The 18,027-nt window shown below is 36.2% G+C and overlaps 1 protein-coding gene across 11 annotated transcripts in view; it reads right to left on the reverse strand.

Annotated features, from left to right (window-relative positions):
- Positions 1 to 18,027, reverse strand: part of LOC125679297 (brain tumor protein-like) — a 93,998-nt gene that overhangs the window by 16,509 nt on the left and 59,462 nt on the right. For 8 of the 11 annotated variants that reach the window (XR_008800042.1, XR_008800041.1, XR_008800040.1 and 5 more), the window contains exons 11-13: positions 15,178 to 15,366; positions 9,465 to 9,616; positions 233 to 473 (exon numbers count right to left, since the gene is read on the reverse strand). Coding sequence is in view for 6 of the 11 variants with exons in the window: in XM_056154443.1 (XP_056010418.1) it covers positions 233 to 473; positions 9,465 to 9,616; positions 15,178 to 15,366 (582 nt within the window). In the remaining 5 variants the exon portion in view is untranslated. Of the gene's footprint in view, positions 474 to 9,464; positions 9,617 to 15,177; positions 15,367 to 18,027 lie in introns of all 11 variants that reach the window. The other 3 variants (XM_048918410.2, XM_048918409.2, XR_008800044.1) reach the window with 2 other exon arrangements.

Genomic DNA, 18,027 nt, shown 5'->3' on the forward strand with positions numbered 1-18,027 from the left:
GCAGAGATGTAGGGGGGGGGGGGGGGGGGGGGGGGGGGAGATCTTTAACTGGTGATATTTTCCAAAAATTTGCTTCTATCCATAGGTGCCAGGATTGAAACATCAAAAAACTTTGTATACGTAAACTGAAACAGAATTTACAAACTGTAAAAATGCATGTAAATCTAAGTTATGTATAATGTGTTCAAAACCAAGACATGGTGATTATTCTTGGCAAGAGTGACTACATAACCTTCTGATGTAATTTTCAGTCCACAACAGCGACTGACTTTGACATATGGACACTCAAACTCTCCAATGAGTGAGCCATCCCGCTGAAATACTGCCACATGGAATCTATTGCCATGGCTATCTCCAATCAGGACATCTCCAGCATCGCTGATATCTATTCCATTGGGGTAATTGGTCAGGTTTTCACATCCAATTCGTCTCAAAAAGTGGCCCTCTTCATTAAACACCACTACACAGTGACCCTGAAGATTAAAATAATTTGCTTTGGTTTTTGTACAATTACTAATACACTACAATAGAGAAATGTTCATGTGAAACATGAATGCCCTTTGTTATTGTTCAGTCTATGGTAACAAAGTACTACAACACATACCTTAGTGTACAGTAGTGTTGCAAAATATGACCAAATTTATAATTATCAAAATGAATCAGCAGCATACAATTGATTAAGGTAGTGATTGCATGGGTCACTGAAAATCAATGAATCTATGAATTTTTTAAATTTTTTATATATTTTGTAGTTGACAGTATTTGTAACTCATTATGAAAGTATCAAATATCGTTTTCACAGAAATTGTGATGCTACATTTGTCATAGTAACCTCTCACAGATTTTTAATAATAAATGGTACTTGTGTTTCAGATGGTGTTTAAAACTGATACAAAGAGAGCAAGTGAAAAAGATTTTATATCGAATTGAAGTTAAATCTTTTATAATATAGATGAATATGCATCTTACATGTGTTCATTTAAACTCTTGTTAAATCTATAAAAATGTTTTTGTTTATTATTGAATTTATTCCACATAGAATGATTGTACTGTTGCTTTGGAGATGTATCAATTACTTTCTGTTTGAAATGATTTGTATATTCATGCTCTGTAATGCATATTAAAAATGTGGGAAATATAACGCAGCCGAAGTAAACTGCATTGTGATGTCATATTACCTGCGAGGTTTTTTTCCCCTTTCAAACAAAGCGATTATAAACAACAAAACTTTTTTAAAATTTTTGATACAAGAATTATTAAGGGATATGATGCCGAGATGAAAGTAATTAGATTCTTCTGAAAATCATTTTATCATAAAAAGGAGGTCTCTCCTATTTGAAAAATGACGATTTTTAAATATGTAAACGAGTTCATTTCCATGGAAACAACCCCTGAACCTAACAATGTTGAAAAAACACAAAAGGCCAAAATTTAGCAGTTGTAGATCCAAAAATATGTACAACAAACAATCAGGTTGTAATATGGCTGTATTTAATGGCCATCATACAAACAGTCTATGTGCAGACACTATGTGAAAATATTTTCTACGTAACAGAAAAACAAATTACCCAAAATTCAGTCCGAATTTCCTCAGCGCCTCTAAAAAATATCTTTTTGAGGATAAGAATTTTCTTGGAAAATGGTCAAAAATATTTACTGAATGTAATTAGATTTGAACTATTTTACTACGATTCAAAGATGGCATCCATAGCTACAGGACTAACCAAAAATATTGGCATGTCAATGAATGGCCTACGTTTTTGCAGTTACTCCCCTTACACCGGAAGTTGGGGGCACGCTTACGAGCGAGGTCCTAAGCTTCACATAAATAGTATTCACAAATAGTGTATAGTAAAGCTTGCGTTACCAAATTCATTAGTATACCAAGTTTTAACAGGTTGTAATATCTCTATGACAAAACAAGGTTGAATTTTAAGGAGAAAGCTTTTTAAAGTATGCACTTTGTCAAATTGTAGAGTTGGGGAGTGGTGGTGTTATAGGGTGTACTTGACGTTTATTTCTGCCCAAATTATACAATTAATACCAAGGATATTTCAATAGCCATCTGTTTTAAAAACAAAAACACCTAGAATTAATAGCACAATGAAAGCATGTCATGTGATACAATCTAATATTTTAGTTACTAATTACATTTATATGTATCCCTTTAGCTGCAATAATGTAGCCCTATCCAATTTTTTAATTCTGACGTTTTCGGGATAGGGCTACAATTCCATAGGATCTCCGTAATGGTGCAAAATAATTTTATGAATAACCGATAATAAACTCTATGTATTAGTCCTAAATGTTGTTTACACCAAAAGGAGTACCAACTTTGTGCTCGGGCATGTCTAATAAAGGTGTTTTTCATTAAATATAATGTACAGCATGCAAAATTCTTCGTCTGCTCCGCCATGCTTGTTATCGCGAGATCTCGTAGGTGGATCTAATGAAAAACCTAAACATTGACAATCAGCGCGAAAATGTAGTTACTCGAGCCACTTCGACAAAGAAAGGGAAATCATATTGTTGCAGAAAGAATTTACACTCTGCAGTTCGGTTTTTAACTTGATATTAAATTCAAACCTTTTCAATACCGACGAAATAGCTTTCGCCTCCATACTTGTCCATTGATGTAAATACTACCTTATATGGCATATGCAAATGACTTGACAATCGGAAGTTGAAACTTCAGTACATCAAACATGGCGCACAAATATGAATCGAGAAATTGGAATTCATCGAAATTGTTGAAAACGGTAGAATAGAGCCTCACAAATCTTAAGTTGCAGGTTGTAAATTTATATATTGACTAAGAAACATAGAATATCATTTTATTTACGTAAAGAAAGTCAGGAAATGTTTAGAATGAGCGCAAATGTTGCGGGAGTGAATCACTCCCGCATTTGCACCATTACGGAGATCCTAAGGAGTTGTAGCCCTCTCCCTAAAAAAAAAAAAAAAAAAAAAAATCAGAGAGGGCTACATTATTGCAGCTAGTATCCCTTGTGTGGTTTTCTCGCAAGTAATGTATGGTCATGATGCTACAATTAAAAGAGTTCGGTTGTACAATCTGTTTCGTAGGGTTTCATTTCGGTAGATTTCGTTTCGCACTTTACAGGTACCCTATATATACAAAGTTTGGCCGCACCCTGGGGAAAATCAAATTTACAATTTTGGTAAGACTACCTGCTCTATCCATTTAGTTTCAATTTAGTATCAAAAGCACTAAAGAAAATGTTATTTAAGTGTTTTACACATGAACACTATATAACAAGTTTGGCCCCACCCTGGAGTCAGAACCCCTACCCCTGGGATCATGAAATTTACAATTTTGGTAGAGGGCTTCCTGCTCTACATCACTATGCATTTAGTTTTTCTTACACGTGTGTGGTTCTTGAGAAGATTTTTGAAAATTTGACATTTTTGGGCAGTTTTTGCCCCGCCCCATAGGTCCCAGGAATCCCGAAATTTACAATTTCTGTTCCCTTTCTTCCAAATATGTTTCATACCAAATATGAAAAGAATTGGAATGATATTTATCAAGAAAAAGTTAAAAATGTCTATTGTTCACACATTTAATAACCGACCATTTTGGCCCCACCCTGATACCAAAACCCCTACCCTTGGAATAATCAAATTTACAATTTTGGTAAAGGACTACCTGTTCTTCCTAAATATCTATTTATTTTCAATTTAGTATCAATAGCATTAAAGATGTAATTTAAGTGTTTTACACAAACATTATATAACAAGTTTGGTCCCACCCTGGGGTCAGAACTTCTACCCCGGGAATCATGAAATTTAATATTTTGGTAGAGGCCTTCCTGCTAAGCATTTAGTTTTTCTTACATGTAAGATTTTTGAAAATTAGTCAATTTTAGGTAGTTTTTGCCCCGCCCCTAGGGCCCCAGGGGTGCAGGAATCCTGAAATTTACAATTTATGTCCCCCTTGTCCCAATGATGCTTCATACCAAATATGAAAAGAATTGGACTGGTAGTTAAGAAGAAGTTAAAAATGTTCAATTGTTAACGCATGACGACGGACGAAAACCTATTGCAATAGGTCATCTGAGTTTACTCAGGTGACCTAAAAATTGGACAGAAAACTTTTTCATCAATTGATGAAGTTAAGTTTTCCGTTCAATTTTTCGTTTGATACATGCATCAAATAAAAAATTATAAGTTTCATTTCTTAATTCATTTTTAAAAAAAACACGGTTTATTTGAAAAATAATCAAATTAATAAATTACGTCGTAAACAGCTATTTTCCTGTTTTGACAAATGTGTGGGCAGGTATATTCAAATACGACTTCTCTTCAAGGAAAGATGCCCCATGAGAAAGAAAAAAAAAGGAAAAGGTTGGGAAGAAATAAAACAGGGCCAATGGAATAGAAATTAACAAGAGGCCCATGGGCCATATCGCTCCCCCGAGTCACCTTGGCCCTTATCTGAAGACTTTCCATAAATATAATTGCATGTTAAACATTAATTAGTCTCTTTTGTGGCCCCATCCTACCCCCAGGGACCATGATTTGAACAAACTTGAATCTGCACTGTCAGGAAGTTTCATGTAAATATCACCTCTTCTGGCTCATTGGTTCTTGAGAAGATCTTTTAAGATTTTACCTATATTTCTATGTAAAACTTTGATCCCCTATTGTGACCCCATCCTACCCCGGGAGACCATGATTTGAACTTCAATCTGCACTTTTTCAGAAAGTTTTTGTGTAAATCTCAGCTCTTCTGACCCATGGGTTGTGGAGAAGATTTGAAAAGATTTTCCTTATATATTTCTATGTAAAATTTTGATCCCCAAGGTCCATGGGGTGCAGGAATCCTGAAATTTACAATTTATGTCCCCTTGTCCCAACGATGCTTCATACCAAATTTTAAAAGAATTGATGTAGTAGTTATCAATAAGAAGTTGAAAATGTCTACTGTTCACGCATTTCACAACTGACCATAATGGCCCCACCCTGATATGAAAAGCCCTACCCCTGGGATCATCAAATTTATGATTTTGGTAAAGGACAACATGCTCTTTCTAAATATCCATTTAGTTACAATTTAGTAGCAAGCGAAGCTCGCGTCGTGACGAGCTCGCTCCAATGATTACACAATTGAGTCACGTGGTTTGCTCTTCATCAGCTGAAAAATGATGAGGACTACCCATAATGCCTCCGGAAAAATGTCGCCGTCACTGCGGTATACTTCATTGACAATCCCGTAATTAAAATAATTAGATTCTTTAGAAAGTACAATTAACGTTTTTAAATTCCAGACAGGCTTTCTCATAGCTTTAAACGTTTTGTTTTTGCTTGGTTTGAGAGAAGAAAAAACATTGCAGCTAATATGACGGCACAATTTGGAACTGTTTACACCAAGCGTGTTATATTTCCCGCGTTAAATAAAGAGGCGGATAAAAGTCGTGTTGCAAGATGTTAATGGGCTTCGCTCGTCTCAACGGTCACACCGTACAACATATTATCAATAGTACTAAAGAAGATTGTTATTTTAAGTGTTTAACATATAAAGAATATGTAGTAAGTTTCGCCCCGTCCTGGGGTCAGAACCCCTACCCCTGGGATCATGAAATTTTCAAGAATATTTCTGAAAATTGGTCCATTTTGGGCAGTTTTACCCGCCCCTATGACACCAGGGGTGCTGGAGTCCTGAAATTTACAATTTATGTTCCCTTTGTCCCAAAGATGCTTCATAACAAATTTGAAAAGAATTGGACTGGTAGTTATCAAGAAGAAGTTGAAAATGTTCAATTGTTAACGCATGACAGAGAACAGCCAATTGCAATAGGTCACCCGAGTTTACTCAGGTGACCTAAACTGTGCATCTCCTATTGTGGCCCCCCCGGCGCCAAGGTTTATAAATAATTTAATCTGCATTATGTCAGGAAGCTTTCATGTAAATGTTAATCTTTCTGGCGTAGTGGTTCTAGAGAGGAAGATTTTTCCTATACATTTGTTTGTAAAACTTTGATTCCCTATATTGGCCCCACCCTACCCCCAGATGCCATGATTTTAACAAATTTGAATCTGCACTATGTCAGGAAGCTTTCATGTAAATGTAAACTTTTCTGGCCCAGTGGTTCTTGAGAAGAAGATATTTAAAGATTTTCCCTATACATTCCCGCGTAAATTTTTGATCCCCTATTATGGCCCCACTCTACCCCCAGGGGTCTTGGTTTTCACAAACTTGAATATGCACTAAGTCAGGAAGCTTTCATGTTAATTTGTACTTTCCTGTCCTAGTGGTTCTTGAGAAGATTTTTAAATAACCCCACCCTACTTTTGTGATTATCTCCCCTTTGAACCATGAGCTAAGCCTGTTTGGGTCTGAACTCAGTAATACCATAAATGCAGAAGGTGGTCGAACTCTGACCGAGATAAAAAACAACAACAAGAGGCCCATGGGCCTAGAATCGCTCTTCTGATACATTGTAGAACACGCAAAAATTCTCACTAACCAAGATTCATCAATTAACAAAGTTTGATGCTGTTAAGTCAAATAGTACCTGAAAATTTAAATGTAACTGTCCAAACGTAGGTCGTGGTGACCTACTTTTGGTCGACACACTGAAGACTCAAGATGCATCAACTGACAAGTCAAATAGTATTCAAATATAGCCGTCAAATTCCAAAAAAAGGCCACAGTCACCTACTTTTTGGTCGACACACTCCAAAGACTCAAGATGCATCAACTGACAAGTCAAATAGTATTCAAATATAGCCGTCAAATTCCAAAAAAAAGGCCACAGTCACCTACTTTTTGGTCGACACACTCCAAAGACTCAAGATGCATCAACTGACAAAGTTTGATAGTTGAAGTCAAATAGTATCTGAAATATTCAAATATAGCCATCAAAATCCAAAAATAGGTCACAGTGACCTACTTTTTAGTCAACACACTCTGGACTCAACATGCATCAACTGACAAAGTTTGATAATTGCAAGTCAAATAGTATCTGAAATATTAAATATAGCCGTCCAATTCAAAAAGTAGGTCACGGTGACCTACTTTTTGGTCAACAAACTATGAAGTCTCGAGATGCATCAACTGACAAAGTTTGATGATCCTAGCTTTCATAGTGTCCAAAATATGCATCTAAAATTGAAAATGTGAAATTTGAATGTCTGCAAAATTCGAAAAGTCACTGTGACCTACTTTTTTTGATAAATACGTTTTGAGGCCTCTAGAGGCATCAACTTACAAGGTTTGATGATTCTAAACCTCTCGGTATCTGAAATAACAACCTAAAAGGTATTCATAAATGATTGGCCATAAAATTCAGAAAGTAGATCATGGTGACATACTTTTCACATGACGCAGTTCAAGGTCCCATGATCCATCAACTGACAACTTTTGATGATCATAGGCTCAAAAGTGTCCAAGATATGCATCAAAATCCATTTAATAATAATTACCTGCAAAATTCAACAAGTAGGTCACCATGACCTACTTTCGAGACAACATGATATTAGGTCTTAAGATGCATCAACTGACAAAATTTGATGATCCTAGTCCTTATACTAAGCAAAATATCAAAAGTTTTAACAAAACAAAAGGTCAACTTTGAAGTGACTTTGAGACCACATCCTTTGCCCCAGGGTGATGCCTTGAACAATTTTTTTTATCTACAACCTATTCTCATCCTTATGCATAAGTTTGGTGATAATTTGCCCAGTGGTTCTTGAGAAGAAGATTTTTTAGCAAACACTACTTTTGTTTGCATTTTCCTAATATCTCCCCTTGTTAAAGGGTCACAACCCTAGTTTTAGTACAAATGAAATCCCTTGGGCCAAGGATATCCTGTGACAAATTTGACAAAAATTGGCCAAGGGGTTCTTGAGATATAGCCCTTTTCCCAAAAAGTTGACGCACACCGCACGCCAGACATATGGCCATATGATTAGCTCTTTGAGCCTTTGGCTCAGAAGAGCTAAAAACTACCCACTCGCTTCAAATGCTTAAAAATAAACTAGGTGTGGTATGCTCAATTCACCGGTCTCCCTGCATAGATTAATGTTTTAACTATGTGCATGCCAAAGAAGTAGGTACAGTTTCTATATCGATGATTTCACTTGGAGCTCAAACCCTGGCATTCAAATAAGGAATAGATTGGCAAACCCAAAATCTGCTCAGTTTGATCAGCAAAATGATTTGTGTCATATGACGAGAGCTTGAAGTTGGCATAAAATTGCAAAAATGCCATTTTCAAAATATCCACAAATTCAGGTGGTTTTCCTTTCAGGAAATATACAGCGCATGCGTCGAGCAAATTCATGTTCAAGCATGTTTTTCACATTAAAATGATACACAATATATATCATTTTCATTTTGCTCAACAAATGCGCATGTTTTCCTGAGCAATGATGTGTATGACATTTGACAGTTTTCAGGCTTATTTTGAGAAAAAGGCGGGAAATGTCTTATTCATAATGCTATCCAATTAGGAATATCATTCTGATTTTGTTGACATAGTATACCTGGCATATATTTTACTTTTTTAAAACGCTGATTAAGGTTAATCAGGGATGTGACTGAATTAATCAGAAATCAGAGGAAAACTGGTCAAAAAGGGAGGAAAACACCTCACCCTACCTGGAAAAATATCATTTTTTGTCACTTTAGATCAAATCTAGAGTGTTTCATTTTTTCGAAAATTGAGCAAATCAAAGGATTTCTTCTGAAAAGAGGAAAAATCACACCCCTGGGTTAATTCCAGACACATTTTATTGAGAGGAATTTTTTGGGCCTTTTTATGTATACAATTGTACCTTGTTCTTTCAAACTAGAGGTTCTTAAAATAACAGATATCATCGTTCTCTCAATTTCAGCTGTTTATTTTTACTAGGACATTTACTGGTCCAGGTCTGGAGGTTATAAAACTTTTTTGAGCACGTTTTCATACTCAAACTATGTGCTCTAAATCGTACTCGTACTCAAAAGTGTAGGTTATAAAATAATCATTTTCATACTCAAATGGAGTACATGTTCAAGATTTTTAGAGTATGCTTTGGAGTTTGCTCAGAGTTGTACTCAAAACAAACATGGCCGAGTTTGAGTAAGGGAAAAGTTATAACCTCCAGTCCAGGTCACCGGGTGGTTTCTCACCTATGACAACAGTGAAATTCAGACTAGTGTGGAAGATTTCGGACCTATCAATTAAAATTTCACATCAAATGAATGCTACTTTGTGATTTGAAGTCAGAACAAACTAGTAAGCCCTTTACCGAAGGACGCTTTTCCCCCCAAGTTTAGTTGAAATTGGCCCAGTGGTATTCGAGAAGTCGAAAATAAGTTTACAGACAGACAATAGGCGATCAGAAAAGCTCACTAGAGCTTTCAGTTCAGGTGAGCTAAAAACATAACAAGCAAACTGTTAAATTTGTTTTGTCAAACTAAAACTCCTTATCAAGACAAATTTTTACCAGTTGGTACAAACCTTGAAATCGCAGACAAAGAATTCTCTTCCACTGACAGCAATGTCTGATGGTTCTCTCATATAATCACTGCAGTCAAACCACTTGATGAGGTCTCCTGCTTCACTGATGACAAACACCGTTGGAGACACACTGTCAACTGCGACAATGTATCCTGAAGGATAACAAGATATCATTTCAATTCACAAAAGCAAAGACCGAGAACCGTATTTGTTTAAAAGAGGCCCACGGGCCTTATCAGTCACCCGAGTATCACTACTCCCAAGGGCTTCGAGTATGGAATCTAGAAAAAATATTCTCTTCTGAATATCTAGCTAAATCATAATATTCAGCAACGGTATTAAACAAGATGTGTTCTTAAATCTTGTATGTCTCAAAAATGCATAAACTGATGAAAGGCTTAACATAATCTATGTATTAACATTAAACAATGCAACTAATTTGAACCCATCCTAGAGTCAAAACCCTGGGGTTGCAAAATTCATAATTTTTTGTACATCCTTTTCTGCTATTCCTAAATATGCATTTAGATTTTATAAGGTATCAGCAAACTTAAAGAAGTCCTTCAAATCATTATAATAATTTTGACACTACCCTGAAACCAAACCCTTACACCATGAAACTAACAATTTTGGTAAAGGACCACCCACTCCTTCTAAATATCCATTAGTTTCAATAGCATTAAAGATGTTATTTAAGAGATTTACACAAAAACTCTATATACTGAATTTGACCCCACCCTGGGGATCATGAAATTGACAATTTGGGTAGACCTTCTATATGATCATTATGCATTTAGTTTTTTTGTTTTTGTTTATTATGCCCCCCTTTGAAAAAGAGGGGGCATATTGTTTTGCACCTGTCAATCGGTCTGTCTGTAGACCATGTGTTGTCCGTTCAATATCTTGAGAACCATTCACTTGATGATAATGATATTTCATATGTGGGTTAGTTATGAGTAGAAGAGGATCCCTATTGTTTTTCAGGTCAAAGGTCAAGGGTCAATCTACTCTGGACATAGGAATATAATGTCTGCTCAATATCTTGAGAACCCTTTGCTTGAAAGACATCAAACTTGGCACATCCTAAGGAGTAGATGACCCCTATTGATTTTGAGGTCATATGGTCAAAGGTCAAGGGTCAAACTGTGCATAGGAATATACTGACCATTCAATGTCTAGAGAACCCTTTGCTTGACAGACATCAAACTTGGTACACCAGTACATCTTCAAGAGAAGATGACCCCTATTGATTTTGAGGTCACATGGTCAAAGGTCAAGGGTCAAACTTGACATGGGAATATACTGTCTGCTCAGTATCTTGTGAACCCTTTTCTTGACAGACATCAAACTTGGTACACTGATACGTCTTCAGGAGAAGACGACCACTATTGATTTTGAGGTCACATGGTCAAAGGTCAAGGGTCACACTAGACAGGAATATACCGTCCGTTCAATATCTTGAGAACCCTTCGCTTGACAGACATCAAACTTGGTACACTGGTACATCTTCTTGAGAAAATTACCCCTATTTATTTTGAGATCACATGTTTAAAGGTCAAGGGTCAAACTGGACATAGGAATATACTGTCCGTTCAATATCTTGAGAACCCTTTGCTTGACAGACATCAAACGTGGTACACTGGTACGTCTTCAGGAGAAGACGACCCCTATTGATTTTCAGATCACATGGTCAAAGGTCAAGGATTAAACTGGACATTGGAATATACTGTCTGCTCCATATCTTGAGAACCCTTTGCTTGACAGACATTAAACTTGGTACACTGGTACATCTTCAGGAGAAGATGACACCTATTGATTTTGAGGTCGTGTGGTCAAAGGTCAAGGGTTAAACTGTACATAGGAATATACTGTCCGCTCAATATCTTAAGAACCCTTTGCTTGACAGACATCAAACTTGGTACACTGGTACATCTTCAGGAGAAGATGACTACTAATTATTTTAAGGTCACATGGTCAAAAGTCAAGGGTCAAATTGGACATAGGAATATACTGTCCGTTCAATATCTTGAGAACTCTTTAGTTGACAGACATCAAACTTGGGTACACTGGTACATCTTCAGAAGTTGATGACCCCTATTGATTTTTAGGTCACATGGTCAATCCACTCTTGACATAGGAAGATATTGTCTGCTCAATATTTTGAATTGATGATACTACTCTCAATTAAATGATGTGTGTGTTTATAACCCTTTTCAATTTTGCACCATGGGGGGCATATGTGTTTTACAAACATCTCTTGTTTATACATATGTGCAGTTCCAGAAGATTTTTGTCCCACCCTAGGGTCCCAGGAGTCCTGAAATTTATAATTTATGTCCCCCTTGTCCAATAGATGCTTCATACCAAATTTGAAAAGAATTGGAATGGTAGTTATGATGAATTTAACAAGATGTGTTAGTGAAACACAAATGCCCCCAATAATGATCAATTCCAAAGATGGCCAAGGTCACAAGGACAAATATCTTGGTACCAGTATAAAGATCTTGTCACAAGAAATGTTCATGTGCAATATGAAAGCCCTAATATTTACCATTTAGAAGTTTAGACCAATGTCAAATTTATCAAAAGTAGGTCAAATGTCAAGGTCAAAAGGTGTAGTACCCACGGAAAGGTCTTGTCACAAGGAATACTCATGTGAAATATCAAAGCTCTAGGACTTACTGTTCAAAAGTTATTAGCAAGGTTAAAGTTTTCAAAAAAGTATGTCAAACTCCAAGGTCACAGGGTAACTAACATGAGTACCGCAAACGGTACATAATACACCCATGAAATGCTTACATAGTGTGTTTTTCCTGTGCTATAATTTGTATAACTTTGCTTGAGGTATTATCAGCCATCATGAGGCTGTGACAAACTTTCATATGAACAAAGGGTCTTAGCTTAAAAATAGAGATTCCTCAAAATGGACCAAGTTCAACAACCTGTAATTTTTTCAAAAATGGAAGAAAATCAAAATCCTTTAACAGATGCAAATCTTCAATACCCATACAAACACTCTACAAAATAAGATGGTCTTCACTTGAAAACTGTGGGAGGAGTAGGGCGGACAAATTATATACCCTCCATAGAATATTAATTTCCAAATAGACAAGTTCAACAACCTGTAATTTTCTCAAAAATTGTAGAAAATCAAAATCCATCCCACATGCACATCTTCAGTACCTATACAAACACTCCACAAAATAAGAAGGTCCTCACTTGAAAACTGTGGGAGGATTTGGGCGGACAAATTATGTACCCTCCATAGAATATTAATTTCCAAATAGACAAGTTCAACAACCTGTAACTTTCTCAAAAATTGTAGAAAATCAAAATCCATCCCACATGCACATCTTCAATACCCATACAAACACTCCACAAGACAAGAGGTACTGTGAGTAATGCTCACTAAGAATACACCCCCCCCCCCCCCCCCCCCATCTCCCAAAGGGTGTTGGCAATAGGTATAAACTACCTCTTTTCTGAGTGTAAAAGACGAATGGCATGACAAACCTTGGGTATTCTCGTTTGTAGGGAGAAATGGATTATCTAGGAACACAGCATCTCCATGCGATGAAAAAAGCCGTTAAAGAATTTAAATGGAAACCATATTGCAACTTCGATGTCCAGTGTGCGTGACCTTTGACCCCAAAATCGATAGGGAACATCTTCTTCCCATGGGTAGTCCATATGTATGATATGGTGACTGTAGGTGGAAAGGATAACGCTTTAGAGCCCGGAAACCATATTGCTACTTCAATGTCCAGTGCGCTTGACCTTTGATCCCAAAATCAATAGGGAACATCTTCATCCCATGGGTAGTCCATATATATGATATGGTGGCGGTAGGTGGAAAGGATAATGATTTAGAGCCCGGCAACCATTGCGTCTACAGACGGACGGACAACCCGATTCCAGTATACCCCCACAACTTATTGCGGGGGGGTATAATGATATAAAACTAAATAAAATATGAATTTATACCACTTAAAATATAAATTCACATATATTGTTACTCTCTTTATTGCTTTTAAAAGACGTGTCTTATTACATCAGTTACAATAAAATAAAATACATAATGTACAAATTCAAGCAAGCAACGGAGAAGAACTTTTCAAAGAGCGAGGTTTTCTTGCAACTTAAGTACAAGACAGATATTTCCCTAAATTACAAAGTGTATGCATATAGATTGTGACTTTTCCTTTGATTTTCCCCCCTACAATCTCTTGTACAGGAAATTTGCGAATATTCCATTTAAAATTTCAGTTCCAAGCACAATATTTACCCGATTTATATCGCAATCGGGCAAATTTTCCACTCGGTTAAACGTAATGGGAGGTGGGAGATTTCATATCCGATTTACTTCGCACATATCAAAAGTCTGTCGAAATTCACACCTTCGGAAACAACGATCTTGATTCCCTGATCTTTGATTTTGTTAAATAAACAACTCGGGTTTTGGTAATTAACCTCACACGACGCTGCATGTTAATTACACGTTAACCAATTGATAGCTTGGGTATAATAATTGATTCAGAGTGCCAATTAAACAAGATCACCGCCGAACTATTACCTGTGCATTTTAAAACGAAAGTGTTAGGGGCGACAATTCCCAGAATAGTCATGCTCGATTGAAATCGAAAGTAGGAATCGCGGTGTAATTGAAAAATGTAGTTTCATAAAGGTGAAATTACACGAAAAGGTTATAAAACACATGATCGTTGGTTGTGTTAGATAGGTAGTCGTTTAGGACAGGTACAATAGGTTGGGCAACACCTTGGAGGGGAAAGTTTTACAGTAACATTGAGTTATCTGCCCATTTATCAAGCTTTTTTTTCGTACTTAATGTAGGATGGCTCCGCTTTTCTTCTTTTGTAATAAAAGAAAAATGTAACGCGAAACGTTTTCATTTTTATCGTAATTCACAAACACCCATGTTTTTTTTTGGTTTTTTTTTTTTTACCTGGAAGACAACCACCCATCCAAATATATTTCCCAAATCACCCCTACCCATCCAAAAAAAATATTGGCTGCCCCCCCCCCCCCCCCCCCCATAAATACTAAGTTTGGCCCAACCCTGGGGATAATCAAATTTCCAATTTTGGCAAAAGACTACCTCCTCTAACCATTCAATTTCAATTTAGTATCAATAGCACTAAAGAAGATGTAATTTAATTGTATTACACAAACACTATATACCAAGTTGGCCCCGACCTGGGGTCAGAACCCTTACCCCGAGGATCATGAAATTTACAATTTTGGTAGAGGCCTTCCTGCTCTACATCACTATGCATTTAGATTTCTTACATGTACGTGGTTTTTACACATAGCCATGTCCCCCACCGCCTCAAGAAAAGTTGAAGCACAAAAGTCCCATAACTCCTGTACTAAAATTTGTCGAATCAAAATGACAGCGCAATATGATCAACTACACATGGTGACTAACAATCATACAAAATATGAACAAAATCCAATGAGCGGTTTCTGAGGAGTTGTGTCCACAAAGTGAAGTAGGATGGACGGACACATGGACACTGGTATTTCTATGTCCCCTTCCACTTTCCTTGACTTTCCAAAATGACCTTGGTCCAAAAGTTAAAGATGGAACTCAGATGGACAGACAGACAAGAAAGCAACTATATACTCACCCGGATTTTTTTTAGGAAGCATAAATATCCTGGCTTTATAGCATTAAAAGAGTGGTATCACATACCTTGATTTGTAAGAGCTAGTCCTGCCACAATATCTATGTATCTTATGGCTATCTTCCTGACAAACACTCCTTTCGCTGTAAATATCTGCATTCTGGATCTCTCATTGCCTCTGTCACACACTACATATTTTCCTGATGGTCTCATGACAGCCACCTTCCTTGGATACCACAGTTGGCCCTCATCTCGACCTAGAGATTTGAAAGTAGTAAACACCATCAAAGACCTGAAGGGCCACAAAGGTGTCAAGTATAAAGTCTTTCAACAAAGTATTTGAAAATGAAGACAGAACAGCCAATTATTCACGATATCGTTAAGTTATACATTTTGAATTAGCAGCTATAATGTAGCCATGACCAACAGGCCTTATCAGTCACCTGAGTATTACTTAAAAGTTATCACTAGTCCAAAGGACTAAATATGTAGGAAAAAAACTCCTGTTCTGAAAATTAATTCTAATATTCAGCAACAGTATAAAAGATGTGTTCTTAAAACTTCAATGTATTATCATTAAACAACATCACTAATTTTGGACTTACCCTACAGTGAAAACTCTAGGGTTGCAAAATTCACCATTTTTTTCTGCTTTTCCTAAATATGCACCTAGCTTTTATACTGTATCAGTAAATTTAAAGATGTCCTTCAAATGATAGACAATAATCACTAAAAATTTTGGCTCGACCCTGGAACCAAAAACCCCTACCCCATAGGATCAAGAAATTTTGGTAAAGGACTACCTACTACTTCTAAATATTTATTTCATATCAATAGCATTCAAACAGATATCGTTTATATTTTTTGCACACATACACGATATATACCAAGTTTCGCCATGCCCTGCAGTCAAAACCTCTAACCAGGGGATCACGAAATTTAGTATTACAATTTCTCTGACACTAAAGAAGAGAAATAATACGAAAATAAGAACAACAAGATGTGTTTGTGAAACACAAATGCCCCCAATAATGGCCAATTCCGAAGATGGCCAAGGTCACAAGGGCAAATATCTTGGTACCAGTAGAAAGATCTTGTCACAAGAAATGCTCATGTACAATATGAAAGCTCCAATATTTACCATTTAGAAGTTATGACCAATGTAAAAAAAAAAAAAAAAAAAAAAAAAATTAAAAGTAGGTCAAATGTCAAGGTCAAAAGCTTTAGTACCAACGGAAAGGTCTTGTCACAAGGAACACTCGTGTGAAATATCAAAGCTCTACCACTTACTGTTCAAAAGTTATCAGCAAGGTTAAAATTTTCAAAAAGTAGATCAAACTCCAAGGTCAAGGAGTCAAAACAGTTGGTACAGTACCCGCAACGTTATTCTTGACATGATAACCGATAGAACACGATACACGCACGATAGGATAGGATACACGCATGATACGATAGGATACACGGTAAACTGATAAACGATCTTCACGATAGACCCGATAAATGCAAAACACGATAAACGATCTTCACGATAAACGGAAAACCTGATAGAAATGTTGTAAATTTAGAAACAATTTAGACAGAACGAAAGTTTGATACGTACAAAATAATTACATTGTGTTGATAATAATATTGAAGGATTTCAATACTCAATATATACCTAAAGCATATAATTTAGTTATCCACGGTTGTACGTTTATTTTTGTTGTTTTCTTTAAAAATTCAATCTATGTTTTTTATTTAACGTCATTACAGCTAAAATCTGGAAGCTAAACTATATACGGTATTGAATTCATTATCTGATATCTATATGAATTTTCTCAGCCAATGATTCTAAAACGTATATTGTCACCTTGAATGTTTAATATATGAATCATACAGGGAGTGATTGATTCTTATCTTGCTTAACGTCTCGCTCGAGAATATTTCACTCATATGGAGACGTAACCATGACCGGTGAAGAGCCTTTAAATTTAGGCTTATGCTCGGCAATTATGGCCATTGAGCAGTGACACGGGGCGTCTGTTTTAAAGGTCATCTCCGAGGACCCGTGGCATTCACACTTGATGCCGAGCGTTTAGCAATTAAACAAGGAATTAACAAAATGTAATATAATGTAGTGATATCATGCTTCAATAGCTCTCTTATGCTAATGTCTATTATCTTGGATATCAAATAAAACCAAGTAATATTTTGTGTGTAGCGAGGAGGGGGGTTATTTTGCATCAAGCTCCGAGTTCATCGCTCATTCAACAACTACAATTATTTTCATAATGACCGCTTTAAATACAATGCACTGCACTACACCATATGCTCCTATGTTAAGATATTTCTACACTATGAGTGATAATTGATAGTCATAATAATTGGAACATATTTATATGAATTGATATTTTGTGAACAAAAAATAAATAAACTATTAAAAACATATACGAAACCCGGCTTGATTTAAAGTCACAATTTAGAAACGCTTTAAAATGTTTGTGTTTAGCATGTAAAAAATTGAAATAATCATCAAAACCAGCATAAATCTCCAGTATCTACACGTACGACTATTGGTATACGTGTACATGTACAAAAAAAACCCAAAAAAACCCAACAACGATGACAGCTGAATCGTGCCTATTTGAGCAGAATTTTGGGAGATGCAATATACCCTTGCACTCTTTTAAAACTTAATCTTCTAAATGTGTGAAATACAATGTCCCTGAGAATGTTTACTGTCAAAACACGGGTGATACACAAAATCAGATAGATAAGAACGCACACAAGTTCAGTAGTTGGTATATAAGTTGAATACAGGTGAACAAAATTGGAAGAAGAAAAATCATTATTAAAATATATGTAATAAACAATGTAATTTACTGATTTTTCCTTTCATATCAAACTTCCTATTTCTCTGTTAGTGTTAATTACAAACA

This window comes from Ostrea edulis, chromosome 2 (assembly GCF_947568905.1).
Source record: "Ostrea edulis chromosome 2, xbOstEdul1.1, whole genome shotgun sequence".
NCBI classification, from domain to species: Eukaryota; Metazoa; Mollusca; class Bivalvia; order Ostreida; family Ostreidae; genus Ostrea; species Ostrea edulis.